Source organism: Maudiozyma barnettii, assembly GCF_903064755.1.
Source record: "Maudiozyma barnettii strain CLIB 1767 genome assembly, contig: KABA2_02, whole genome shotgun sequence".
In the NCBI taxonomy this organism is placed as follows: Eukaryota; Fungi; Ascomycota; class Saccharomycetes; order Saccharomycetales; family Saccharomycetaceae; genus Maudiozyma; species Maudiozyma barnettii.
Genome location: NW_024545239.1, coordinates 413,204 through 438,865, shown reverse-complemented (window position 1 = coordinate 438,865; position 25,662 = coordinate 413,204). Strand labels below are relative to the sequence as shown.

Here is a 25,662-nt window from a genome sequence, read left to right as displayed (position 1 = left end):
ATAAAAATAAAAATACCATGGTGTCTATCTTGTCGTAACCTAATCAAAAAAAAAACAATTGTGGTGTTTTATTAGAGCAAAATTTGATAATTATGGATAGTATATTTGGATCATTTGGTGATCTTGTTGCTACTCGTCCCATTGAACATTTGGGTTGTCAGGACCTTTCATTTGGAGGACAGCTACAACCACCATTAAAAGTTGTAGAGGATGGTGGTGCTTCAGGTTGTGGTGGTAAAATTTGGACTGCAGGTGAATTACTCTGTGAATATATCTTGGAGAAAAGTCCTGGTAATGAGTTATTAGGAGCGAGTCTACCGAAAGGTGGTCACATCTCAAAAGTATTGGAATTAGGTAGTGGTACTGGGGTAGTCGGGCTTTGTGTATCATTATTAGCTCAGCAACATCATCTATCAACAGATACTCATATCAGCATCACTGATATCGGTGGACTGGTGCCATTGATGCAAAGTAACATTGATGTCAATGATGTCAATGGTAACACCAATGCGACAGAGTTATTATGGGGGGAACCACTCTTCAAAGAATATCGGGATATAGATCTTGTTCTTGCAGCAGATTGTGTGTACTTAGAAGAAGCATTTCCTTTATTGGAACGGACTCTGTTAGATTTGACAGATCAAGAGGATAGTCAGCCAATCGTTCTGATGGCTTATCGTCGTCGACGTAAAGCAGATAGGAAGTTTTTCCAACGGATCAAACATAATTTCGATGTGATTGAAGTAAGTGATTTCTCAAGACATTCCCAGTACTTGAAACTCCGTACACACCTTTTCCAGTTAGTACGAACACATGTTCATAAACAGTGATGTATAGCGGCAACATTGTATGTATATATATATGTATGTAAGTAGAGTCTTTAATGAATTGTAAAACTTTGACTTTATCTATTCTCATCACTTATTAGCAGATGAGGGGACATTTGCCTCGTCCAAGTTTTTGGTGTAGCGAAACGAAAAATTTCCAACAACGAATTTTGTATTTAAAAGAGAACAGAACAAAACAGAAGTTGATGAAACGCAAGAATAGCAGGATAGGAACTTCTGACTTGTCGGTAATCAGATTACGTGCATTCGAATAACAGTGGAGATACAAAGAAAGAGCTGCAAGGATGTCTGCATTATTCAACTTTTCATCTTTAATCCAAGTGATACTACTATTGATATGTTCTAGTACATATATACATTCCCAATGGCCATCGATATTGGATCGTTATAAGGATCATGAAGCATTAGGTGCATTCTGGAAGATGGCACGTATTGGTGAACGTGCCTCTCCGTACGTGTCATTAGCATGCATTCTAGTAGCATTCAACCAATTCCAAGGCTAGTTCATCATGCACTGCATTAAAAAAAGACAAAGACGACAACCTAAATTGCACAAACAAGAACCAAACTTACTCACTCACTTTCTATACATAAATAATAAGAATATATAAGAATATAATATAATCATAAGAACAAGATTTCACAATTAGTTTTTTTTAAAATAAAAGGTCAGAATATGATAGCAATTCTCTTCCCATGCAGCTATCCCCGTAAAAATTTGAAGATGGAGATAGCCAGCTCAGAGCTTGACTCTATGTTGCATGTGTATTTCATCATACCGAATTAGATTAAAAGTTTGTTGTGAACAGAAGAATATCCCTCTAGAAGTCTGGAAATGAATGTGTGTCAATATGAGGACAGTGACCACACTATCAACCATTGACACCCATCTTTCCACAACCTATAGAAAGAAAGGATCTATATATAATACTGTAGGGGTGGACCTTCTGTGCATTTGACTGCACTAAAGACATGCCAAAACCATTTTGCAAAACGAGCTAAATGGCAACAGCAGTACTCATTTTCAAATTGAAAACTAAAGAAGGTGGTCATTCTTTTAATTAATAAAAATTAAAAAATAAAAAAATGGGTGAGTCCATGAGCTAAGAGTAAGCTCCATTGGGTTACCTAATAAGAAAAATATTAGGCAATCGTCATAACTATCGTTTAGGACCTAACAAGGTCCCAATACCGAAATATACACTGTCAAGTATTAAACTTGCCAGGACAATACTAGACGTACAATTCAACAATCCTCCCACTCTAGGTACCCAAAGGGTGCAGAGAGAGAGAGAATATGCAAAACAGATACGTCCAAGTGAGTTGATTTAAACATTGTAAAAATTTTTAAATCTCACTGCGTTTTCCGCATACGGTCAGGTGGGAGACTTTCATGCCCAGAGCATACTTTGAAAGAACAGAAAGTTCTTTCCTTGATGCAAGCTCCGACTATTGACGATTCTTCAGCCATGGACTGGGGATATAGGAAAGAACAAACAAAACGGAACTACAAAAAACATGAACTGGAAGAGAGACTGTCCAGAATGAAAGAACTCGTTGTTTTATATATTTCACTCTTTCGAAGTGCTTCGAATTTCAAACTGAAAAAATTTTTTGAAAAAATTCCGATTTGAAAACAAAAAAAATCGAAATTTAATTCAATTAGGGCTTGAATGGGGCACTAAAAGGAGAACAACTTATAAGAATCTGATGATAGATTGGTGGGGGTAGACGGGTAGTTAGCTCTAGTATTGGGTTGACAGAGTGAAGTGGAAAGTGCAGTGAATATAGAGAATGAGTGGGAGTTACTGGACGTCGACACAGCGGCAGCAGTGGCAGTTTTCGAAGGCTGCGCTGGCTAAAGAGAAACAGAAACTATGGGTACTGGAATGTCAGTTGTACCCTGATGGTTTGAACATCGTGATGGATTCATCGAATGGCAGCAATAGTGTGTCAAGTGGCAGTGGTAGTAACGGCAACAACCATTCGTCAGTGAAGAATATTCCAATCTTGCATCGAGATTTACATTACGACAAGGACTACAATCTACGCATATATTGCTATTTCCTTATAATGAAACTAGGTAGAAGACTCAATATACGACAAGTTGCATTGGCGACTGCGCATGTATATTTAGCTCGGTTTCTATTGAGAGCATCTATCAGAGAAGTCAATTTGTATTTGTTGGTGACAACGTCTGTTTATTTGGCCTGTAAAGTTGAAGAATGTCCGCAGTATATTCGATCATTAGTCTCTGAAGCTAGATCGTTATGGCCAGAATTTATACCTCCTGATCCAACAAAAGTCACAGAATTTGAATTCTATCTGATCGAAGAATTGGAAAGTTATCTAGTCGTACATCATCCATATAGATCAATGGATCAAATGGTCACTGTATTGAAACAACAACCTTATACATTGGAACTTTCCCCTGAAGAGATCCAGAATTGTTGGTCTCTTATCAACGATAGTTATATTAATGATGTACATCTAGTGTATCCACCACATATCACGGCGATGGCTTGTATGTTTATCACAATATCGATGCAAGAGAATACAAATACAATGACTACTTTCAATGATTTTATGGCTAGATCGCAAGTGGATTTACAAGAAGTCATGGGCGCTGTGCAGGATCAGATCACTCTGTATGATCATTGGGATAAATATCACGAACCTTGGATTAAATTTCTATTGCATACTTTGTATTTAAGGAATAATCAACAATCGCCCCAATCATCACCGTCGCAACAACAACTGCAACAGCAGCAGCAACAACTGCAACAACTGCAACAGCAACAAGCATCCTCATGAACAACTATACCCTTTTTGCAGATGTTTATATACTTCTAATGATAAATACGTATATAAATGTTCTTTAATGACTAATCCCTCTATAATTTTTTTTTTTTTGATTTCAGGAATTTTTCAATCTTGACGATCTTCCCACATATAAACGAGTTGTTCAGCCAATTAAGTTAAGTACCAACTCTCCCTCCTCTACGCTAAGCACTACAACTAAGCAAAAGCATTCTTCCCGACTCCTCATAATAGATGATACCTCCAGCTCACATTCATACCTCTATCACTGACATATCTCATGCCATTGATCGTTCTTTAAAGGATGAATTCTTTCCCGTTGCTAAAACCCCTTCAGAAGAAGAAAATTACTTTATAACTAATCCAAGACCACCTTACTTGGATGAATTGATTAATGAAGCTCAGGAATTCATTAAATATCAGCATTCACAAGGTAGAGACAAAATAGTCCTGGTCACCTCTGGTGGTACTACCGTTCCCTTAGAGAATAATACCGTTAGGTTCATCGATAATTTTTCAGCAGGTACTAGAGGTGCAGCTTCAGCTGAACAATTCTTAGCTCAGGGCTATAGCGTAATCTTCCTTCATAGGGAATTTTCACTGACTCCATTCAATAGAAAATTCACTAACAATAGTAGTCATTCGTTTCTTGATTATTTTGAAGATGATGGTACTTTAAAATCACAGTACATGGCTGAATTTAAGCAAAATAAAGATCTTTACGAAAAATATTTTGAAAAGGAGAAACGTTTAATAATGTTACCATTTACTACCGTTAATCAATATTTGTGGTCTCTAAAAGCTATCGGTAAGTTAATGAATTTCAAAGGTTGTCTTTTCTATTTAGCTGCAGCAGTAAGTGATTTTTTTGTCCCTCATTCAAAATTACCAAAACATAAGATTCAAAGTAGAGATTATGGAAATAACTCTAGTGAAAGCCCTAAGGATGCTGAAACTAATGCTACCACTACAGCAGACGGTAAATTAATAGTCAATTTGGATCCCGTACCAAAATTCTTAAGTCGTTTGGTGAGCTCTTGGGCAAGTAGATCCATGATTGTTTCTTTTAAATTGGAGACAGATAAATCTATATTGATCCATAAAGCTCAATATGCTTTGGAACGTTATAATCATCAATTGGTCATTGGTAACTTATTACAAACAAGAAGCAAAGAAGTTGTCTTTGTTACACCAGATCGCAAAGATGGCTATATGATAAATATAGATGATCATCCAGAAGTGACTACCATTGAGGAATTGATCATTCCAGAGGTCACAAAGATCCATGACTCATGGATACAGCATTAGTATTAATAAGGAACTTTATCATATTTTGTTTGCCGTATCTTTTTTATATTTATACAGGTATACAGATATATTCTATTTAATTTGATTTTTCATTTTTCATATCTCTTTCCTCACTGTTTTCTTATAAAAATTCAAAACCAAGGCCAAATTGGAAACCTTTTCTAGTTAAATCATCCTCATGTGTAGTTAATGGTACAGCGAAACTCAATTCAAACCTTGCCATTGGATGTCTCAATACTAGACCAATACCGATAGAACTGGAATGTTCTTGACCAAGTTGTCTTAATGTATCTTGAAATGGAAGATTGTTATGATTCATTAATTTCCCACCATTTATAAATCCATGTAATCTAAACCCTGAATTAGCCACTGCATTTATTGGTATACGTGAAAATACACTGGTACCATAGGCTATAAATGCATCACCACCTAATGAGTGGCCTAATTCCCTTGGACCTAATCCCATGGGTGAAAAACTTCTTACATCATTGGGTCCACCATTTTGAAACTTATCAATAAAATGAATGTACGATTCATTCTGATTTAAATTCTTGATAAAACCGCATTTTATAGTATTACTTACAGTGACGAAATCATTCTTAAACCAACTCTTGACCCAATTAAATTCCATAGCTGTTTTCCAAAATTGAAGATTTTGAAATTTCGATGACAACTCATTGGTAAATTTTAAGAGATAACCTGAACTTGGTGCAATGGTACTGTTTCTTTCATCCAATACGGAAGTTAATTTTAAATTATTCTTAAAGAATTCACCTTCTTGGATCAGCAATTGTTCAGACACCCATTTATTTTTATTCTTAGTGGATTCAATGTAATCTGGATAATGAAACTGTCTCTTTAAAGATTCGAAAGTTAAACTATGATTCCAGCCTCTGGTGTAACATGTGTTCGCAGTAAATGAAATACCTTGATCTTTAACTCCTAAGAATTTTTTCATATCAAATACATCAATTTTACCGGTCAAAAATGCATTGTCACGTATTATGTAAGGAAACAACATTGAGACATTAGTACCAGCATTAGTACCTGTATCTCTTCTATGGTCTAATGTCACCGTTTCATCTAAACCTAATAGATTACGTTTTTGGAATGTCAAGTATGCATCACCTTGACCAGAGTTTGTAATGTTTGTACCTGTCTTAGCAGTAAAATGAGACTTAGGTTGGTATCTTAAGGTTATGGTAATGGGTAATGGGATTGTTAATTCGTGAGGATGTACCGTGGATTTTTCAGTTTCAAAAATCGGTATTATTGCACTTATTAAGTTAGATTGATGTAGGCGTGTAATCAAATTATTACTTTGTTCTTGTAAATCAGATAATTTCTCACATTTATATAAGGTACCATTGCAAAAGGTTTCGAAGGTCTTATCATTGATACAATTCTTGGTCGTAGTTGGAACCGTATCAACATTAACTATTTTGATAGGAATGTCTTGGTCTTCTAAGAGCAATTGTGTTATATATTGTTGAGATAATTCAACTTTACCTCCGGTTTCATTAGTAGACATGTCATCGCTACTGTTACTCATTGCTTATGTATGTGAATAAAGCGGTTCCTCTTATCTTCTTAGCAGCAACATATATATCTAATTGAGGTTTATTTTGTTGCGTTCATCTTTCATTTAATATATTAATAGTTCACTTTTTTAAACTGAAGTTGGTCAAAAACTAAATAATCATAAAAAAAATAAAAATAACAATTTTAGAATCTCAATGAAGAACCCAAAAAATTTCAAGAAAATGGACACCACAAGAAAATCAAACTTATTTAATGTTGAATCTTTTGTCGAAAAATGATTACAATTTGTCTTATTAAGACCAGTTGATATATAGAAAGATATATGTGCATCTATAAAATAAACTATTCCAGCATCTTTTCATTAGCAGCCTCTTCGTATAACGGCGCTATGCATCTTTTACCACAGTCTGTTTTGAAATGTCTCCCCAGAGCATCACTTCTAGCAAACTTCTTACCACAACCCCAAGTTGCACCATCCTTCAACTTACCACCGCATACATATCGTTTCTTACCTGAATGTAAATCTTCATGTCTCTTTCTATCATGTTGTCTTGCAAATGCTTTACCACAAACGGTACAAATGAATGGTCTTTCATTAGTATGTGTACGTAAATGAGATTTTAAATTATAAGGTCTTGTAAACTTCTTTTCACAGAGTTCACATGCATAAGTTGCAGCATTCTTTTGAGAACCTGATCTTGATAATTTGTCCGATAGTCCGGTTTCAGAGCCAATGTCTGTGGTTGTAGGATTCATATCGGATGGGAACATTGTCTCAAAATCTAAACTATTATCTGTTCCATCGTGATGTCCTTGTGGTAAGGATTCATCACCCTCGATTTTCAAATCTGCCATTTCTAACAATTTGTCTCGATTTTGACTAATAGATCTAGCCTTTTCATCAAAATTTATAGGTTTCGTACTTCTTGAAGTAATGGATGAGGATCTATAGATCGAGCTCTCATCGGGACTACTACGGCCTCTCTGTTTGCTCGTACTCCTACTCCTACTTTGACTTCTACTTGCCGTATCCCGATTCTTGAGAGGGATCGTTGTACTACTTCTTCTACCACGACTCTTACGTCTCTCTTTACGACCTTGAACCATTTCGTTGTGTCTTTCCATATTGGTATCGATGTTTGCGTTTGAATTACCATTAGATGGATGTAACAAGAAATTTGAATTTGGAGTACCGTTATCTGGATCTGTTGATGATGGAGATGACTTCATTCCAAATTGGAATTCTTCAGCCTTCGCATTTATATTACTATTACTGAATTGATCATTGAAATTAAAATTATTATTATTATCTAACTCTATTTTAATCTGCGAGGACATGGTATTAACATCGGCATCTAATGATTGTTCAAATTCGCTAACGGATATTATTGGTGCTACCGAAGTACTTAACAAATTGTTATTAATGTTACTCATATTAACATCATTTAGATTTGAGTTTAGGATTCCTTGATCGTTTGTATTATCAAACGGTATTTCATCTTGTTTCAAATCCGTTAATAAGATATCTATATCGTTAACATTAGAAATATGTTTATAACCGTGGGAATTGACAGGCAACAAAATATTAGAGTTGAAACTGCTGTTTGAATAAGCACTATTATTAGAATAGACACTTAACATATCGTCATTGTTGCTATTGTTGTTGCTCCCTAATTGCCCAGAATCACTACCAAAGGAAGGTGACGATATTGGACCAGGAGATACAGGCATTAAATTGTTTGCGTTCAAATAAGTATCCTGAGGTGCTAAATAAGGTGAATTTTGAGATGAGATTGCAGAACTTGTATCGTTGAAATCACTATCGTTATTTGTAGCAGAACCCAAAAACGTTCTTTTCCCTGGATTCGGTGACAAGAACTGTTGTTGAGTATTACTACTACTACTATTCTTCCTCATATTTATATCATAGTTATTATTATTAGTAGTATTATTATTAGTGTATCCTGGTGATTGGGTCATATTGGAAATAGCAGTGCCACTTAGCGCAGTACTGTCTTGGTTTAAAAGATCTTCTATATCATTGATAAGCAAAGTGGGCGTCTGTACCAATTGCGGCGATGCATCTGAGGTCATATTTGGATCCGTCGGAAGGTAGTTTTGTATACCAAGACCAGAAGCCGATCCAGGTGCAGAGCCAGAGCCAGAGCCAGGTGTAGTACTGCTGTTTATTATGGGACTTCTAATCTCTGCTGAGCGATCCACCGAGTTTAAGAACCGGTTCAAGATCGATTCTTCCATCTCATCAGTAAGACCATGATGGGGATTATGTGCAGTGGCGTCTCCAAAGAGTTGTGTTTGAATATGTGTTGGGGGCTGAGCAATACTACCATTAGCATTACTATTTTTCTGTTTAGATCTATTTGTCATTTGTTCGATCATAAGATTTATATCCTGCACTGCGTCCTGCCTCAGTTGTTCACTGTTATTCCTCCTACTACTATTGTGAGTTGTTGGAGATTCGTTATAATATTCCATTGTGTTTTTTTTTTCTGAACTTGTTCTTTTGGTGGCTAATAGAGATAAAATAGCAGTAATAAAAAATGTATGATATAATTATAATTATAGCACACAGGGATTATATATATATGTGTCTGTCTATGTCTGTGTTTACCTCTCTTTCTTTTTCTGATAACAACTTCCTAAATGAATATTGAGTATAAATGTGCACGTCTTGGAGCTGTCTTCCCTAAAAATAGCTGGTAGTCAGAGCTAGTATATGCCTAGATATGGTAATCAAAACCGTATTTAATATAGCAAATCGATTCCGTGGGATAACTGAAAACTGCAGTACTCTCTTTACCTCAATAACTCTATCGCAGTTGTCCTCATTTTGCTGTTCCTCTTATTCTTCTTGTCTGTTTGCAGGTGGAATGGCAAAGCTTCACGCAAATTTCCGCTGCGTTTCGATTTTCAATTTTTAATTTTTTTGGCTGAAAATTTTCAATCTTCCAAAATTTGAATCGTGTTTTTGCACAGATTATCCCGTAGTGATTGATAATTTTGGAGATTAGCAAACTAAAAGAACTAAATAAGTCACAATTACTACTATTAACAAGAGAAGGTTAGTCCCAACTACCAAGATAGGAAGGGCAATAGAAGTTTAGGTGACTAACTTTAAGTTGCTGTACCTGGGGAGCAGAGAGAGAGGGATATCTTGAGTTACTTTCACTGGCTGTCTCGTTGGTGCTGAAAGGCGGTTTGCTGCTGTCTGGTGGTACCAAGCGAGGCGAAGTGAAGTGCAACCCTGGTAGTTGTTTGCTTACTTTTGTTTGCTGCGCAATTAGGAGGCACAGCTTCGAATTCTTCTTATTTTTAGATGAACGTCTCTACGTTATGTCCCTTTTCCCTGTAACGTAGACAGATTAGCTGGAAATCCTCATTTACTTCTGCAGGGTATCATGGAATTGCTAGTCTTTTGTTCTGCTTTGGTACATGTATTATGTAACTTCTATATAGGGTTAGGTTTTTTGCTTAATTTAATGGGGTCGGTCAGTCGGTCGCTGCCAAAGTAACATCGACATCCAAGCAGATATGCCAAACATCGGGCGCAAACGTCTTGATCTTTTCCAAATGTGTGCTATTGAATTGATAGCGAGTTGCTCCCAATATTTCTAACTTTGTTATTGTCTGTTTAACGAAACTGCCATCATTAATTTCTTCTATAGAGACATTTTCGTGGATATGTAATGTTGATAAAGAACATACGTCCCAATTGTTATGGCTGCCTAAAAGGCGTAATGCTACGGGCCACCCTTGCTGACTGGAAGGAAGTAAACCTAGATTAATATGTCTTATCTTAAGTAACTCTCCGGATGTTGATTGGTTGCGGAATTCTTGAAGTCTTTGGTCACTCATTTCATTATTTTCATTGTATATATGACAATATTGTTCTTTGTCACCACGATACCTTGAAACAGACCCTTTATTGTCTGTTTTGGGTATAAATCCATCATTAGCATCAAATCCTTTCCAAAGACCCTTCACACTCCATGGATTCAATTCGAATCCAAATAAATTACGACATCCAAGTTTTAAATAACTGAATGTAAAATAACCAATACCACAGTATAGATCAACGACATCGTTAGCTTCCACGTCTTGAAAGGTATCAAGGACACGCTTCTTTTCCTTGATGTTTCCTCGGGAGAACATTGTATACATCGGGTTCCATACTTGTATAATCTCATTCTGGGCCACTTGACACCATATGTCATCGAATTCATCCAACGGTTGGCCATCATCACGATATAACAATTTTAGATTGTGCGGTTGTCTCAATGTGTCTTCCACTAAGATCGGTTTATTGATGGCAATTATTGTTAATTCTTTGAAAGGTGCAAAATCGTTTAATAAATGACTGTAATATTGAGTACGATCAATATTATAATTTGAGAAAAATTTGTGTACTTTCTCATGCAATAACGATTTCTTTTCGGAATTGTTAAATAATAACATTGGTGGATAGATACTATATTTTGTAGGAAGATAGTTTAACAGTTCTTCTTCAACAATTTGTGAATCTTTAACGTATTGGGAAAAATATTCACGATGGAAACTCAATATATCTCTCCCATTCACTGGTAAACCATTTCTACTGGGGGCAAGTTGATATTCTCTAAACTCTACACCTGGGAACATAGAAATAAGTTCCTTTGGTTCATCGATGGAAGTACGGATGATCCGATATGAATCTTCTTTGATTATAGGCTTCACAAACAGTGATTCCGCCTCCAACGCAGTCTTGATAGCTTTGATTGTCACAGAGTCCTTAGCCACTATTTCCAAAGGCATAATTGAAATTTATCTGGAGATATAATCCTGCTTCTGTATGTAGTGCTTATATATCTCATCACAAACTGTCAAAAATATCCACAAATTGATGAAAAATTTGTCACTTTTGAAATATTTTTCTTTTTCTTGGTTTTATGCCAAGATCAAAATAAAAAATGCGTGTATTCTGCAGTGTTTTCTCAGTTATTATTATAGGGACAGAGACAGACAGATTCATTTCGATGAAGTAATCCATCGGTCGTTTAGTATTTTAAGTCAAATTGGCTGGAATATTGATTATGAAACAATCATATGTGATGTTATTAAAAGAGAAGTATGCGTGAAGGTTCAATTTGATGAGGATATTGAGGAAGTTGAGACTAGGTACGTTATTTCGTGGATTGTCGTTATTGTTGGAAGATGTGAATCCAGTTTACCCGATGCTTTTGTTAGCATGTTTAATCACAATATTGTTCTTAAAGAGTTCGATTGAGGAAGAAACTAGTAAATTGAACTCTAGACAAGATTGGAACACTGCCACCGATTCTATTTTCTACCCTGGATGTATAGATACTCAACAATATTTGGGAGACGCTAATTATATGGGACAAAACGCCACTTTCTTGATGTTGGCAAGGAATTCAGAACTTACTGAAGTATTATCAACTTTAGAAAATATAGAATCCCATTTTAATCAATGGTTCCATTATCCTTACGTTTTTCTTAACGATGAACCTTTTACTGAAGAGTTTCAACATAAAGTTCAACAATTGATATCATCGGAGGCATCCTTTGGAATATTGAATGAAGAACAATGGACCTTGACTGATTCGTCGGACTTGGATGAAAACATTCAAGTACAAGGAGATAGGGATATACTGTATGGTGATAATCCATCATATCATAAGATGTGTCGTTTTTATTCCGGTTGGTTCTATAGACATGAATTGGTTCAACAATATGAATGGTATTGGCGTCTTGAACCTGCGGTGGAATTCTATTGCGATTTAACTTATGATCCCTTCTTTGAAATGTCTAAAGCAGGCAAGAAATATGGGTTCACTGTAATTATACCCGAATTACAAGAGACGATACCTAGTTTATTTCGTTCAACATTGGCATACATAAGGGAAAATCAAATAAAAGTTGGATCACTTTGGAAATTATTTTCAATGGATCATCATTTGGTTAGTAATCTTACGTCAATATTAGATAAATTAATCAATTATCCCGATGATATTATGGATAAAATATCAGATGAAATTGCCATTGAACATCTCTTAGATCATGGATTAGATCACAAGGATACCACGATTTCTAGTTTTAAAAAGTTGCTAAGTCGGTCAACTACTCCAGCACCGATGATGACCCGGAAATATTCAGATTTACAATATAATCTTTGTCATTTCTGGTCTAATTTCGAGATTGCAAGGGTAGATATTTTTGATAATGAAATATACCGCGGTTATTTTAACCACTTGGATCAATCTGGTGGATTTTGGAAAGAACGTTGGGGTGATGCACCTGTACATTCCCTTGGTTTATCTCTAACTTTGAATGTGAGTGATATACATTATTTTAGAGATATCGGTTATAAACATTCTACTTTACAACATTGTCCCAAAAATGCTCAAGGTGGTGAATTAACCTATATAACTACAAGCAATCGTTGGGAACGAAAAAATGAACAGAATCAATATGATAAAGGGATTAAAACAGGTAGTGGTTGTAGATGTAAATGTCCTAATAGTGCTGAATTAGAAGATAACCAATCATATTGTCAGGAAATATGGCTGAACCTGATAAAGGATCCTCATCCAAATAAACCAAGAAAGCCGATATTTGAATATAATGAGCTTAAGTCAGTATTAAAGAAAGATTTTCTAAGTAATTTGAAAACTTCTTAATGAAACTAATGCATTTTTTTTCTTTCGTTTTCAATTTTTTTTATTTATTCGTTATTAAATAGAGTATATGTACATACGTATATGTTTGAATGGGATTTGTATTATTATTTTTTTTAATATTATCATTATATAAGGTTTATCAGAGGGGATATCAAAAGACAGATTAACCACCGAAACCGTACAAAGTTCTACCTTGTCTCTTTAGAGCGTAGACGACATCTAGAGAAGTAACAGTCTTTCTCTTAGCGTGTTCAGTGTAAGTAACAGCATCTCTGATGACAGATTCTAAGAATTGTTTTAGAACAGCTCTGACTTCTTCGTAGATTAAACCAGAGATACGCTTAACACCACCTCTTCTTGCTAATCTTCTAATAGCTGGCTTTGTAATACCTTGAATGTTATCTCTAAGGATCTTTCTGTGACGCTTAGCACCACCTTTACCTAGACCTTTACCACCTTTACCTCTACCGGACATTGTTTAAATTATTTATATATATTGTTTGTTGTTGATATTACTATTAATAGTGGATAATAGATAATAGAAAAATAGCCAAACGAGAAAGAGTATAATATTACCAACTACTTCAAATCCAGAATATATCTTCCTTATTTATATACAAAAATATCTATAGAAGTAGTTGTTCCAGCAGCAGTATTAGTCTGTCTGTCTGTGGTGGTGGTGGTGGTGGTGGTCATAAGTAAACAAACTGCCTCTCTTTTCCTCCCAAAATGGAAATAAATATTGGTGGTAGGGGGCCAAAGTGTAGATATGAGAACGTCGTGTCATACAAATCCTCTATCTACCCCGAATAAATGAGAACGGCATAACAATCAAATTTTCCGATCGATATACATTTTATCACGAGTTTGTGTGGTCAGATGAGTCGTTGTGTGCTGAGAATTACGCGCGTTTACATAGTATTGATATAATAAAACACGCGCGTAACTTCTGGAACAGTCAGTAAACAAACGAAATAAACAAATAGGAGCTGAGATTTGGATATTAGAGAAATGCTAAGAACATCCATTTGATAAAAAAAAGTATATAAAGACGCTCTGATCTGAAGGTTAAAGTTAAGTTTATATTACATCTCTTTCTTATTTATATTTTAGTTTCTTACTTCTTTCTTCACTCAGTTATTCAGAATAACCAACTAAAATGGCTAGAACCAAACAAACAGCAAGAAAATCCACTGGTGGTAAAGCACCAAGAAAACAATTAGCTTCCAAGGCTGCTAGAAAGTCTGCTCCATCTACCGGTGGTGTCAAGAAGCCTCACAGATATAAGCCAGGTACCGTCGCTCTAAGAGAAATCAGAAGATTCCAAAAATCTACTGAACTTTTGATTAGAAAGCTACCTTTCCAAAGATTAGTTAGAGAAATCGCTCAAGATTTCAAGACTGATCTAAGATTCCAATCTTCTGCTATCGGTGCCCTACAAGAATCCGTCGAAGCTTACCTAGTTTCTCTATTTGAAGACACTAACTTGGCTGCTATTCATGCCAAGAGAGTCACTATTCAAAAGAAGGATATTAAACTAGCTAGAAGACTAAGAGGTGAAAGATCTTAAATATAATATTTATATTTAAGTTATCTCTGGCATTCTATTCATATATATTCATCGCAAATAATATTGATATGTGCAAAGTAACATACCTTTTAAGATGCACGTTTTATTGTTAAAAAATTATGGTGTTTATCTTTTATTCTTAATAGATAACCCAGTTGTATAATAGAAATATATAAACAATAATAATTATAATGATTTCATTTTTTTTTCTAAAAATATTTTATGCTTTTATTTCTATTTAATAGTTTTATTACCATTGTAATGGTAACCATTTGTTTTGTCTGGCAACCTTTGTAATCACACGATCATCATACATTTCTATAAACTGTTGATCCAATGCACGAGCCTTTGGAAATGCAAAACGACGATATTCATCAAATATCATAGTTAAGGACCAATTTTGTAATTTTCTAATACACCCAATTAGACATCCAGTCCGATGTTTCCCTCTATTACAATGTATTAAAATGGGTTGATTCTCGGGGTTTAATACAATCTCTAACGCATTAGTTAATAAATTAGACGGTATATTGACAAACGGTTCTTTATTACCACTCATACCCACTTGGAACAACTTAATTCCAGATTGATTCATAAACTCCAAATTTTCAGTCGGGTATTCTTCTGGAATTAATACCAATATAGATTTTAATTTCAATCTTTTCAATAGGAAATCAAAATTTTCCACTCTTGGGAAACTACTTCTATATATTTCCCCTACAACATGACTAAAATTCTCTGGTGGGATCATCTCTTTAACGCCTGCAGTTCCATTTTTACTATCATTCTCTTCATAAAATTCCTTACTTTTCCCTTGATGGTCCTCTAATATAAATTTATCATCAATATCTTCGTCATCGTCCTTCATTGTAGTGTTTCCATCTCCTCTCCCATTATTATTATTAGTAGTAGTAGTATTATCGTTATTTTCATTTTTAGAAGCTTCCTCATTATGGAATAGTTTTATAACGTCATCAAATTTATCCCTTAATAAATCCATATCACCGACTCGTTCTCGGTGTACCGGTGAACCAATAGGACTTATATGTGATAAGTATTTTGCATCCACATCTGTATCAGCACCATCACCACCTTCTCCTTCAGTGAGCGTCAATAAATCGTCACCTTGTCGAATCAATTGTATTATATCACTTTCTCGCCTTATGATCTCATCTATTCTACTTCCATTATTATTATTGTTGTTTGCATTACTACTCTGTCGAGTGTCATTATCCAAATTGTGAATACTATTAGTTGCAGGGGTCCTTTCACTTTGTCCAATCAATTCTGACGGTATCAATTCTGGGTTGTTATGTGTTTGCATTTGAAATTAATAAATGACAACAACGATGACTAACTTTGTCTTTGAGATATTTATTATATCACTATTTTAAAATCAAACATGTGTACTTTTCCACTTGACCAATATTCAAAAAAAAAACCAAAAGAGTAATCTTCCGACTCTTCTATATCGTTATGACTGTATCTTGAAAGCAAAACTCAATCTCCTTTGGTTGAAAGTATTATGAAAATGCATCCTTCTTTAGCCTATCTAAGTATTATGATTAAGAGATGTGTGATGATCTGCTCTTTTTTCGATAAAATTAAAGATTGGATGTTACCCGACGTGTCACTACTCACGGAATGTCACAGCGATATACCAATTTGGTAATTCCCACATTAATTCAGCTATATATTTCGCATCACTTAAACATTAATTTATTTAATAATATCTGTATGTAGTTGTTGTTGTTATTTTCTTATAAACTTGTTTGACTTATTGTCTCTAGCACTTGTTGCAATGTTTCGTTCTCTAGAAGGTCGGCTTCAATTTTATGACATTTGATATTGTGCACTTCAGAAATAGAATCCCAATCCATTTGAATTTGACCTCTCTTCAAATATATAATATCTGTAATAAATGAATTCCATTTGATAGTAGTTGGGTCGATTGATAACCCTTTTGCCTCTCTGTAATCTGCCATTGCATTAGCCATAGACTCGATAACTATTCTGATATAATCTTCACCAATAATCCCAGAAGTTTCTCTATCGTATTCATTATTGACGATAAGAATTTTATGAGTATTCTTAGTCATAGCAATAGTATCTGCAAAATTTCCTAAGATTATAATTGGCATTAAACTTGTCATTAAGGATCCTATAGAATAGATAATCATATTAGCATTTTTCAATTTTGAAATGGCTCTAGAGTTACCCATTGGTTTAATTTCCTCTCCATATGGATTAATATAGAGAATACGTTTAATTGGTGCAGGTAAATGATTATTATCGTCAACTTTATTAAAATGTAATTGTGAGTTTTTCAATTCAGGTAAAATATAAACTGGATTAGCAAATTCTTGTTCTTCTGCTTCTTCTGCCTCCACCATTGAATCTAATTCCCCTTCCTGTTTTATTGAAGTAGGAGTTCCGATAGTGGTTGTTGAGTTATCAACTATTCCGTTTGAAGACGAAGATGAGGAAGAAGGCATCATTCTTAATAACTCTACCGCAGTTTGTGATTCTTTCATAATATGTAAGAAATCATTCTTTTTGGCTTGTTTTGTAGCTCTATTCTTTGTATTATTTAAGTTTTGAAGTGGAGAAGGATGTGAAATTTGAGATTGACCAGTGATAACATCTCCATTTGTTAATAATGCCGAAATATGATGTGTATGATTGGAATTAATACATGGAATAACGTAAGTATTTGGGTTACATCTTCCAATCCTCATTAACAATTCAATTGACGCATCCAACGAACCTAAAAATAGACGAGCACCTGTCATAAACATATTCCCAACAGAAGCCTTTTCAAATTGGAAACTATAAGAATTTTTTGATTTCTTTAACAATTCAGCTTGTATATGAATAATAAACGCTCTACACATTTCTTTCACTTCAACAGGGACTTCTTTCCAAATGAAGTGAGATCCCTCTACAATGTCATTCCATTCTTGTTTTGCTAACAAAGAATCATCGGCTAGTCTATGTCCAAACAATTTACTTAACGGTTCATCTTCCATTATTCTTATGATTCTTGATCTGATATCACCAATGGCAGGACCTCCGAGAATCCGTAGGATCTCACTGGTAGACCCACCATTATCGGAAATTGGTAAGACATAAGTGACTTCTGAACCTGGAATATTTGCAATATTAGTGAAGCACGGAGTTAGAGAGTTTGTAGCGGTACCACCTGAAAATACAACAACTTTAAAATTCTGACCAGTCATGACTATTTATAAATATATATATGTGTGTGTGTGTTTGTGTGTGTTTACTTGTTATTTTGTAATTGTGAACGTTTAAGGGATAGTTATGTCTTGTTGCATAGCGGCTATTTCCTCTCTTTATATAGCAACCATAAAAACTCTCGTTATTCACAATATTTATTTATATCTACAAATTTGTGTATTGAAGGGAAGGAGCGGCGGGGGATGTCGAGGGTCATAGCAGCCCCCAAATCTGTTAAGAGAGCGGCTAACCCAGAAGACAGGATATGGAATATGTGTCCTTAATAAGTCTTGAGAACAGCAAGTTCAAGGGCTACTAAGTTAGAGCAAAGTGGTGATAGTGATGAAGAGGCTACGTATCACTTATTTTATGTGCGTATACATGTATATGGTAGTTGCATTAGATAACTTGTGATTATTAATAGAACAGAATTCTGCGGAGAAGCAAACAAAACAAACAAAAATAAGCCACTTATGATTTGAATTGGCGGAGTAGTGTTCTCCATTAACGAAGATGGTATAAAGAAGAAATGTTGATGTTGATGCTTGGTCAGATGTCCACGGTATACCTCCAGTTTAGTAAGCCCTTTTTGCATATTCATCTTCATTAAGGTCGTTGTTGATAGTGGAATTGGTGTTTAAAATTACGGGGGTTGTTGCTATGTGAATTGATGAAGAGAGAGGAATATGTTCTAGAAAATAAAGCCCTACTTTCCAAACCTTTGGTTTTCTGTCACTTGTAACGGCAAGCCCTGATTGCAACTGAATAACTCTCTCTACGTTGTAGGCAAGAACCGAAAATATAGAACAAAACTGGAAATTTTGTAAAATCTGGGACAGGAGGGAACTCTTTAAATATACTTTACTTACCATTAGAAAGGTATAAGTAGTATATTGTTGACACTCTATAAAACCCCCATAAGTCCCCATCAATCTCATCTATATAGATATACATCATGGTTAAAGCTGTTATTTTCACTGATTTCGACGGTACTGTCACATTACAAGATTCTAATGATTATCTAACCGATAACTATGGTTTTGGTAAAGAAGCTAGAGGTAAAATCTTCGAAGGTGTCCTTGATGGTACCACTACTTTCAGAGATGGTTTCACTCGTATGATCGATTCTGTTAAGACTCCAATGCCAGAATCTTTAGATATTCTAAAGAAGAATATTGAATTGGATCCTGGTTTCAAAGAAACTTTTGAATGGGCTCAAGCTAATAATGTTCCAATTGTTGTTGTTTCTAGTGGTATGGCACCAATCATTAAGGCTCTATTGACCAAATTGTTAGGTGCTGATGCTGTGGAGAAGATTGACATTGTGGCCAATGCAGTTGATTTAGATTCCAATGAAAAGATGACTGTTGTTTACAGAGATGAAAGTGGCCACGGTCATGATAAATCCAGAACCATTGATATCTATAAGAAAGAATTTGAAGCTAAACAACCTGCCGGTGAATCTAGACCTACTTATTTCTATTGTGGTGATGGTATCTCTGATTTAAGTGCCGCTAAAGAATGTGATCTATTATTTGCTAAACGTGGTAAAGATTTAGTCACTTTCTGTAAGAGACAAAATGTTCCATTCCATGAATTCGATTCCTTCAAGGATATCTTGGCTAACATGCAAGAAGTACTAGCTGGTACTAAGACTGTTACTGAATTAATGGAAAATTAAATAATTAAATAGATAAAGTATATACATACATATACATATATATTTTTTATAGATGATGAAAAATAAATAAAAAAACATTTCTTTTCAATTATTATTATTATTATTATTATTATTATTATTTATTTATATGTGGAGTCTGTATATTTATGGGGCCTGTGTATTTATGGAGTTTATATCTATGGAAGTATGTAATATTAAAAGTATTATTTTATTATATGTGCACTAAAAGTTTTGTGCAATTGCGTTTCTTTGTGCATCATTCAATGAGATTGGATAATCGATTTTATATTTAACGATCAAATCACCTCTTTGTCCAGGTTGTTTTGCAATTGGCATACCTTGTCCTGGATATACGGAGTTTTCTGTTGGTTGAATTGGTTGTGATCTATTTAATGGTAATGTTCTTCCATCAATAGTTTGAGCGGTCTTTTGAAAACCTAATAAAGATTCTTTAAAGGTTAACGGCACAGTATAAACCAAATTATCTCCATCACGTTTAAAGATTGCATTATCTTTTTCTTGTAAGACAAATTGTAAAGTCTTTCTGCCATGAGTCTGTGGGTTATAATCACCTTGACCCTTGTATGTAATTTTAGTACCAGCTTTCCAACCCGGTTTTAATTGAATATCAATCTGTGTCTTTTCAGCAGTACCATTTGGACCCTTTCTACCAATCTTAAAGGATTTTTTCTTACCTTCAAACAAATCTTCTAACGATACAGGTAAATTGACTTGGACGGTTTCTTCGGGACCTGCTGGAGGAGAACCCGATCCTGATCTGAATCCACCTGGCATACCGCCCATACCACCTGGCATACCGCCCATACCACCTGGCATTCCTCCCATACCACCTGGCATACCACCCATACCGCTTGGCATACCGCCGAATTGAGAACGATGACCTCCTCCTCCTGGCATACCACCAGAAGAGAAAGAAAATCCAGCATCATCACCACCGGCACTACCGCCAAAGAATTGTGAAAATATATTGAATGCATCCTCGTTAGAGAATGAGTGAGCACCACCGGCACCTGGGAATCCACCACTTGAGAATCCACCGGCACCACCTGGGAAACCACCGGCACCGCCAGCACCGCCGAATTGAGGACCACCAGATCTTGCGGCCTCTAAACCATATTGATCATAAACTTCTCTTTTATCCTTATCACTTAAAATCTCAAATGCTTCTGAGATTTCTTTAAATTTTTCAGTGTCACCAGTAGGTTTATCTGGATGGTATTTTAAAGCAGCTTTTCTGTAACCCTTTTTAATTTCTGAATCATTAGCTGAAGGTGCAACACCTAATAAATCGTATAATTTAGTCTCTTTAACCATTGTCTTTGGAATAATTCTAACAGGGTTTCTGTTGTTTTTTTATTTTTCAGTATCCTATGGATATAATTGTAAATAAATAGAAATGATTTGGTAATCGAGAATTGAAATTGATGCTAAAATACTTTCTTCTTCTTCTACTTCCTCTTCTTCTTCTTCTTCTCCCTGTGTTCCCTTATATATATATGAATTATATTGCTTCGCTTCACCCCTGTCATGGCATCTTTCCTCTAATTAATTGAAAATTGAGACATTCCGCTTCGCTTCGTTTTCTTTCTAGAATTTTCTAGAATAAGCTCGTCATGTGACCAGAGGTGTATTTTTGTGCGGCTGTTTCTGAGAATAAAAATTGCATGAGGTGGGAACATGCGCGGCTAATGGGAGAAAGTGTCTCTAATAGGAATTTATTAATTCATTCGACTATTCGATTGTTCCCGTTTCCTATTGGTTGATATCGTTGCAATTACTGTCGCCAGCACCGTTCTCATATGGATAGACAGACAACTGCATGTAACTGTATATATATAACTGTGATTGTAGGGAGAGCGTCTGAGAGTTATGGACGGTGGAGGTGGAGGTGGTAGTAGCTGTAACTTCTTAATCACTTCAAGTACAGGGGGGAAGCGTCTTGGGTCTTCACTTCACTTCACTTCACCGATTCTGTTATTATAAGTTAAATGGGTGTGATTGATGGGTTGCCCGGTGGTCACGTGCAGCCCGGGTAACGGTCTTCCCGATTTTTTTGCTATTTGTATGCCTATTTCAATAAGTAGAAGCAGTACCTCCTACGTACATAGTTTGGTAATATTTTGGTTGACTATTTCAATAACAATAACGAACATTTAGATATATATATATCAGCTCATTGCAAATAGGTGTATTTCGTCCAGCCTTTCTCCCTCTCTCTCTGTGTATATATATATAGACGACATGTCAGTTATATTGGTGTCGGCAGGTTACGATCATACCATTAGATTTTGGGAAGCTCTTACGGGAGTCTGTTCACGTACAATTCAACATTCAGATTCTCAAGTGAATAGATTACAAATTACAAACGATAAGAAACTTTTGGCCGCTGCAGGTCATCAGAATATTAGACTTTATGATATTAAGACTACTAATCCAAACCCTGTAGCATCATTTGAAGGTCATAAAGGTAATGTCACTTCTGTCGCATTTCAACAAGATAATAAATGGATGGTATCATCTAGTGAAGACGGTACAATAAAAGTATGGGATGTCAGATCGCCATCAGTACCAAGAAACTATAAACATAACGCACCAGTTAATGAAGTTGTAATACATCCTAATCAAGGAGAATTGATATCTTGTGATAGAGATGGAAATATTAGAATATGGGATCTCGGTGAAAATCAATGTACTCACCAATTAACTCCGGAAGATAATACTCCATTACAATCATTATCGATTGCAAGTGATGGTTCAACTTTGGTAGCCGCCAATAGTAAAGGGAATTGTTTTGTTTGGAATATGCCAAATCATACAGATGCTTCAAATTTAAAACCCGTCACTAAATTTAAAGCTCATTCAAATTATATCACTAGAATACTATTATCTTCAGATGTGAAACATTTGGCAACCTGTTCTGCTGATAAGACTGCTAGAGTATGGTCTGTGGAAGATAATTATAAATTGGAATCTACTTTGGATGAGCATCAACGATGGGTTTGGGATTGTGCATTCAGTGCAGATAGTGCATACTTGGTGACTGCTTCATCAGATCATTATGTTAGGTTATGGGATCTTTCAACAAGAGAAATCGTAAGACAATATGGCGGGCATCATAAAGGTACCGTATGTGTAGCATTAAATGATGTTTAATATCTCATTCCACTTCCTACCCCCCCTATATTATTTATATGCATGCATTTTTAATTTTATATATTTATATACATATATATAGACAAACACAGACTCAAATATTCCAAATTTCTTTTTTTTACCTTATCATATCTGTTTTGTTCGAAAAGTATTATAGAATGTAAAACATAACATTCTCAAGCTAAAAAAGCACTTTTTGTTTTATAAAATTATATAAATTATTAATGTTTGTGTATATATGTATATTTCTATCAATTTTATTTGACCATATTAATTAAGTTTCTGAAATCTTCACTATATGCGATCAATTGGTATATGATATTATTGAAATACAACCAACAACGTAAGTTGTCAGATGCTTTTAGACTTAATTCACCAACCAATCCACCAAAAAATTGTAAATAATAGTTCGCAATACTATGTGCTGTTGAGCTTCCTTTATAAGTAATAAACTTACAAAATTTTTCAATTAAATTCTTCAATTGTAATTCTTTAGTCTCTGTAGACTCTAAAAATATAGAAATGTCTTCACATATTCTTGTCTTGACAGAAGAGCTCAAAGGTTTGGGATCTTCCTCATTTTTTACACCTTTGTCATTTAATGGCAAATCAGTAAAATTTTCTCGAGTCACTAACTTTTGCCAGTCGTTAACCATACCATTCTTATAACTTGGGAAATTTTCCATGAAGGCATTAGAATAATTTAATAACTTGACAAGTTCTTTTACTATTAAAGAAAATTTATTAGCCACTGACACTTTATTCTCAACCATTGGAATTGGTAAATCTAAGGAGGCTCTAGCAACAACATCCTTATATGATTGATTGAAAACTTTTAATTGTTCTACTGTAGTCTCTATAATTGTATCCTCATTGATTAATTTCTTGGCAAGTTCTTGGATGATAACAGCATGAGTCTTTAAGTCACATTCATAAACCCAATTGTATAATTCAGATGAGATCAATAGATTAAACATTTGAGGTGATAAAGACCCATTACTGGATAAGTTTAAACAATTTGGTAATTCATCGAATTTCATGAAAAGAATATTTTCATAAATGGACAAGCAATGGACATGATAAAGTGATTCCAATGACGATGCAATATCAGAATCAATCTTTGAAGAAATTTCGTCTAGTGGGATTGGTGGTAATTGTAAAGAACTATTAAAGGGTAACTCATTACATTTGAAGATTTCATTAAATAATGCAGCTACGCTAGGATTAGTCTTTGAATCATTAGAATCATGGCAAGATCTATCTTTATTGTTATTATTTTTAGAATCTGGAGCAATAGTAGAAATATTAGTATGTGTACTAGAGTTGTCACTCATAATACCTTCGACGTTTGAACTTGAACGAGATGAAACTTCACTTTCAGATAGTAATGCTAAATTACAATAATGATACTTGGACTGACCTCGCATACCTAACCTTCTTGTAGTGATATCTGGTAAAATGGTTCTTATCAATTTACCTAATGTAGCCTGTGATAATGGTTTCAATGTTGATTTAGCACAGGAGGCTGCATATTGTGAAAATATTCTACTACGAGGAACATAGGAGTTTGTTTCAGCTTTACAATTTTTCATTAACCATAATAATGCATAGACATGTTTTTCTCTTTCTCTATTTTGTTCAGCTCTTTGAATAGCAGATTTACTATGAGTATGATCATTCATCTCGAGAACAGCTAATTCGGCTTTTCTTACATTATTAGCATATTCATCAATTGGTACTTGAATATTTTTTTCTGCAATTGATTTAGCAATTTGTTCCTGAGTGTTCCTTCTCATAAATATACCATTGTTATGGTCAATTCCATATTGAGCCTGCGATTGGGTACCATTACCATTATAACCTGGTGGACTTGAAATGGAGGGTGACTTAGGTTTTATATTTATATCATTGATGTCGCTTTTTCTAAAGGTATTATATGTAGGTCCTGAAAGTACGTCATTAGTTTGGGTCCTCATCCATAAGGGTGGATATGCACTTCTAGTAATGAATGGTTGACTTGCACCGTATTGTGCTATAAAGGCTGGCTTATTTTCCTGAGGAACACCTTGTTGTTGTGTTGGCAAGTATCCATTAGAATATTGTCCATCTTGAATATTACCATTTGAATCATGAAATTTAGTCCCCACAGGATAAATATTTATATCATTGTGCTTATTATTGTTTTGTGTAGTTGAAGTTGGACTAGAAGAATAGTGATAGTAGTTGTTGGAACCAGCAATAGCAATATTATTATTGTTGTCTTCTACATGTGCCGGTAGTCTGTATGGTTGTGGTAATGACAATACAGAGAATGATTGATCTGTGATCTTTGGTTGTGAAATATAATTTGTGACATTTGGTCTTGAAATATTATTATACGTTATAGTACTATTACTAGTTGTACTAGTTGATAATAAATTATTTTGAATATTATTACTTGTTTTTCTTGAGGAGTTAAATTGCGGAGAACCGAATTGGCTACCAGTATTTGTCACTAAAGATGATGACGTTGAGAAATTGGACTGAAAATCGTTGTTATTAACGTTATTATTATTATTATTGTTGTTGTTATTATTATTAAATAATGGACCATTGGATAGTGTTCTCTGGCTACCATATTGAAAAATTGGCGAGGGACCTTTGTTATTGGACAAACCTAAACCCTTCACTGTAGTCGGGGTAGGTTCCATTTTAATAAAAGTTTGTGGATGTAAGGGACTTATCATTAGATTATTATATTTATTCTTTAATCTAGTGTGTTATTTTTCTGTTTTAAAAATG

General features: G+C 34.8%; 16 protein-coding genes across 16 annotated transcripts; 8 read left to right on the top strand and 8 right to left on the bottom strand.

Moving 5' to 3' along the window:
- Positions 1-92: 92 nt before the first annotated feature.
- EFM6 (putative protein-lysine N-methyltransferase) lies at positions 93-830 on the top strand (the record flags this gene model as incomplete). The annotated part of the gene is made up of 1 exon (XM_041548901.1): positions 93-830. The coding sequence occupies one exon, from the start codon at positions 93-95 to the stop codon at positions 828-830; it is 738 nt and encodes a 245-aa protein (XP_041404835.1).
- Positions 831-1,132: 302 nt separating this feature from the next.
- KSH1 (Ksh1p) lies at positions 1,133-1,351 on the top strand (the record flags this gene model as incomplete). Its single annotated transcript, XM_041548900.1, has 1 exon — positions 1,133-1,351. The coding sequence occupies one exon, from the start codon at positions 1,133-1,135 to the stop codon at positions 1,349-1,351; it is 219 nt and encodes a 72-aa protein (XP_041404834.1).
- A 1,291-nt stretch (positions 1,352-2,642) lies between these two features.
- Positions 2,643-3,662, top strand: SSN8 (cyclin-dependent protein serine/threonine kinase regulator SSN8; the record flags this gene model as incomplete). The annotated part of the gene is made up of 1 exon (XM_041548899.1): positions 2,643-3,662. The coding sequence occupies one exon, from the start codon at positions 2,643-2,645 to the stop codon at positions 3,660-3,662; it is 1,020 nt and encodes a 339-aa protein (XP_041404833.1).
- Positions 3,663-3,902: 240 nt separating this feature from the next.
- On the top strand, positions 3,903-4,976 carry CAB2 (phosphopantothenate--cysteine ligase CAB2; the record flags this gene model as incomplete). The annotated part of the gene is made up of 1 exon (XM_041548898.1): positions 3,903-4,976. One exon carries the CDS (start codon positions 3,903-3,905, stop codon positions 4,974-4,976), a length of 1,074 nt encoding a protein of 357 aa, XP_041404832.1.
- Positions 4,977-5,097: 121 nt separating this feature from the next.
- SAM50 (SAM complex subunit SAM50) lies at positions 5,098-6,528 on the bottom strand (the record flags this gene model as incomplete). The annotated part of the gene is made up of 1 exon (XM_041548897.1): positions 5,098-6,528. The coding sequence occupies one exon, from the start codon at positions 6,526-6,528 to the stop codon at positions 5,098-5,100; it is 1,431 nt and encodes a 476-aa protein (XP_041404831.1).
- A 332-nt stretch (positions 6,529-6,860) lies between these two features.
- Positions 6,861-9,014, bottom strand: CRZ1 (DNA-binding transcription factor CRZ1; the record flags this gene model as incomplete). Its single annotated transcript, XM_041548896.1, has 1 exon — positions 6,861-9,014. The coding sequence occupies one exon, from the start codon at positions 9,012-9,014 to the stop codon at positions 6,861-6,863; it is 2,154 nt and encodes a 717-aa protein (XP_041404830.1).
- A 1,014-nt stretch (positions 9,015-10,028) lies between these two features.
- On the bottom strand, positions 10,029-11,330 carry TRM12 (tRNA(Phe) (4-demethylwyosine(37)-C(7)) aminocarboxypropyltransferase; the record flags this gene model as incomplete). The annotated part of the gene is made up of 1 exon (XM_041548895.1): positions 10,029-11,330. The coding sequence occupies one exon, from the start codon at positions 11,328-11,330 to the stop codon at positions 10,029-10,031; it is 1,302 nt and encodes a 433-aa protein (XP_041404829.1).
- A 335-nt stretch (positions 11,331-11,665) lies between these two features.
- Positions 11,666-13,216, top strand: KABA2_02S04488 (glycosyltransferase family 15 protein; the record flags this gene model as incomplete). Its single annotated transcript, XM_041548894.1, has 1 exon — positions 11,666-13,216. One exon carries the CDS (start codon positions 11,666-11,668, stop codon positions 13,214-13,216), a length of 1,551 nt encoding a protein of 516 aa, XP_041404828.1.
- A 163-nt stretch (positions 13,217-13,379) lies between these two features.
- Positions 13,380-13,691, bottom strand: HHF2 (histone H4; the record flags this gene model as incomplete). Its single annotated transcript, XM_041548893.1, has 1 exon — positions 13,380-13,691. One exon carries the CDS (start codon positions 13,689-13,691, stop codon positions 13,380-13,382), a length of 312 nt encoding a protein of 103 aa, XP_041404827.1.
- A 684-nt stretch (positions 13,692-14,375) lies between these two features.
- Positions 14,376-14,786, top strand: HHT2 (histone H3; the record flags this gene model as incomplete). The annotated part of the gene is made up of 1 exon (XM_041548892.1): positions 14,376-14,786. The coding sequence occupies one exon, from the start codon at positions 14,376-14,378 to the stop codon at positions 14,784-14,786; it is 411 nt and encodes a 136-aa protein (XP_041404826.1).
- Positions 14,787-15,036: 250 nt separating this feature from the next.
- On the bottom strand, positions 15,037-16,110 carry SIW14 (putative tyrosine protein phosphatase SIW14; the record flags this gene model as incomplete). Its single annotated transcript, XM_041548891.1, has 1 exon — positions 15,037-16,110. The coding sequence occupies one exon, from the start codon at positions 16,108-16,110 to the stop codon at positions 15,037-15,039; it is 1,074 nt and encodes a 357-aa protein (XP_041404825.1).
- A 436-nt stretch (positions 16,111-16,546) lies between these two features.
- Positions 16,547-18,025, bottom strand: KABA2_02S04400 (uncharacterized protein; the record flags this gene model as incomplete). The annotated part of the gene is made up of 1 exon (XM_041548890.1): positions 16,547-18,025. One exon carries the CDS (start codon positions 18,023-18,025, stop codon positions 16,547-16,549), a length of 1,479 nt encoding a protein of 492 aa, XP_041404824.1.
- A 956-nt stretch (positions 18,026-18,981) lies between these two features.
- Positions 18,982-19,707, top strand: PYP1 (putative phosphoric monoester hydrolase; the record flags this gene model as incomplete). Its single annotated transcript, XM_041548889.1, has 1 exon — positions 18,982-19,707. One exon carries the CDS (start codon positions 18,982-18,984, stop codon positions 19,705-19,707), a length of 726 nt encoding a protein of 241 aa, XP_041404823.1.
- A 222-nt stretch (positions 19,708-19,929) lies between these two features.
- Positions 19,930-21,042, bottom strand: SIS1 (type II HSP40 co-chaperone SIS1; the record flags this gene model as incomplete). The annotated part of the gene is made up of 1 exon (XM_041548888.1): positions 19,930-21,042. One exon carries the CDS (start codon positions 21,040-21,042, stop codon positions 19,930-19,932), a length of 1,113 nt encoding a protein of 370 aa, XP_041404822.1.
- A 927-nt stretch (positions 21,043-21,969) lies between these two features.
- On the top strand, positions 21,970-22,881 carry LST8 (TOR complex subunit LST8; the record flags this gene model as incomplete). The annotated part of the gene is made up of 1 exon (XM_041548887.1): positions 21,970-22,881. The coding sequence occupies one exon, from the start codon at positions 21,970-21,972 to the stop codon at positions 22,879-22,881; it is 912 nt and encodes a 303-aa protein (XP_041404821.1).
- Positions 22,882-23,138: 257 nt separating this feature from the next.
- On the bottom strand, positions 23,139-25,607 carry KABA2_02S04312 (RFX family transcription factor; the record flags this gene model as incomplete). The annotated part of the gene is made up of 1 exon (XM_041548886.1): positions 23,139-25,607. One exon carries the CDS (start codon positions 25,605-25,607, stop codon positions 23,139-23,141), a length of 2,469 nt encoding a protein of 822 aa, XP_041404820.1.
- Positions 25,608-25,662: the final 55 nt, after the last annotated feature.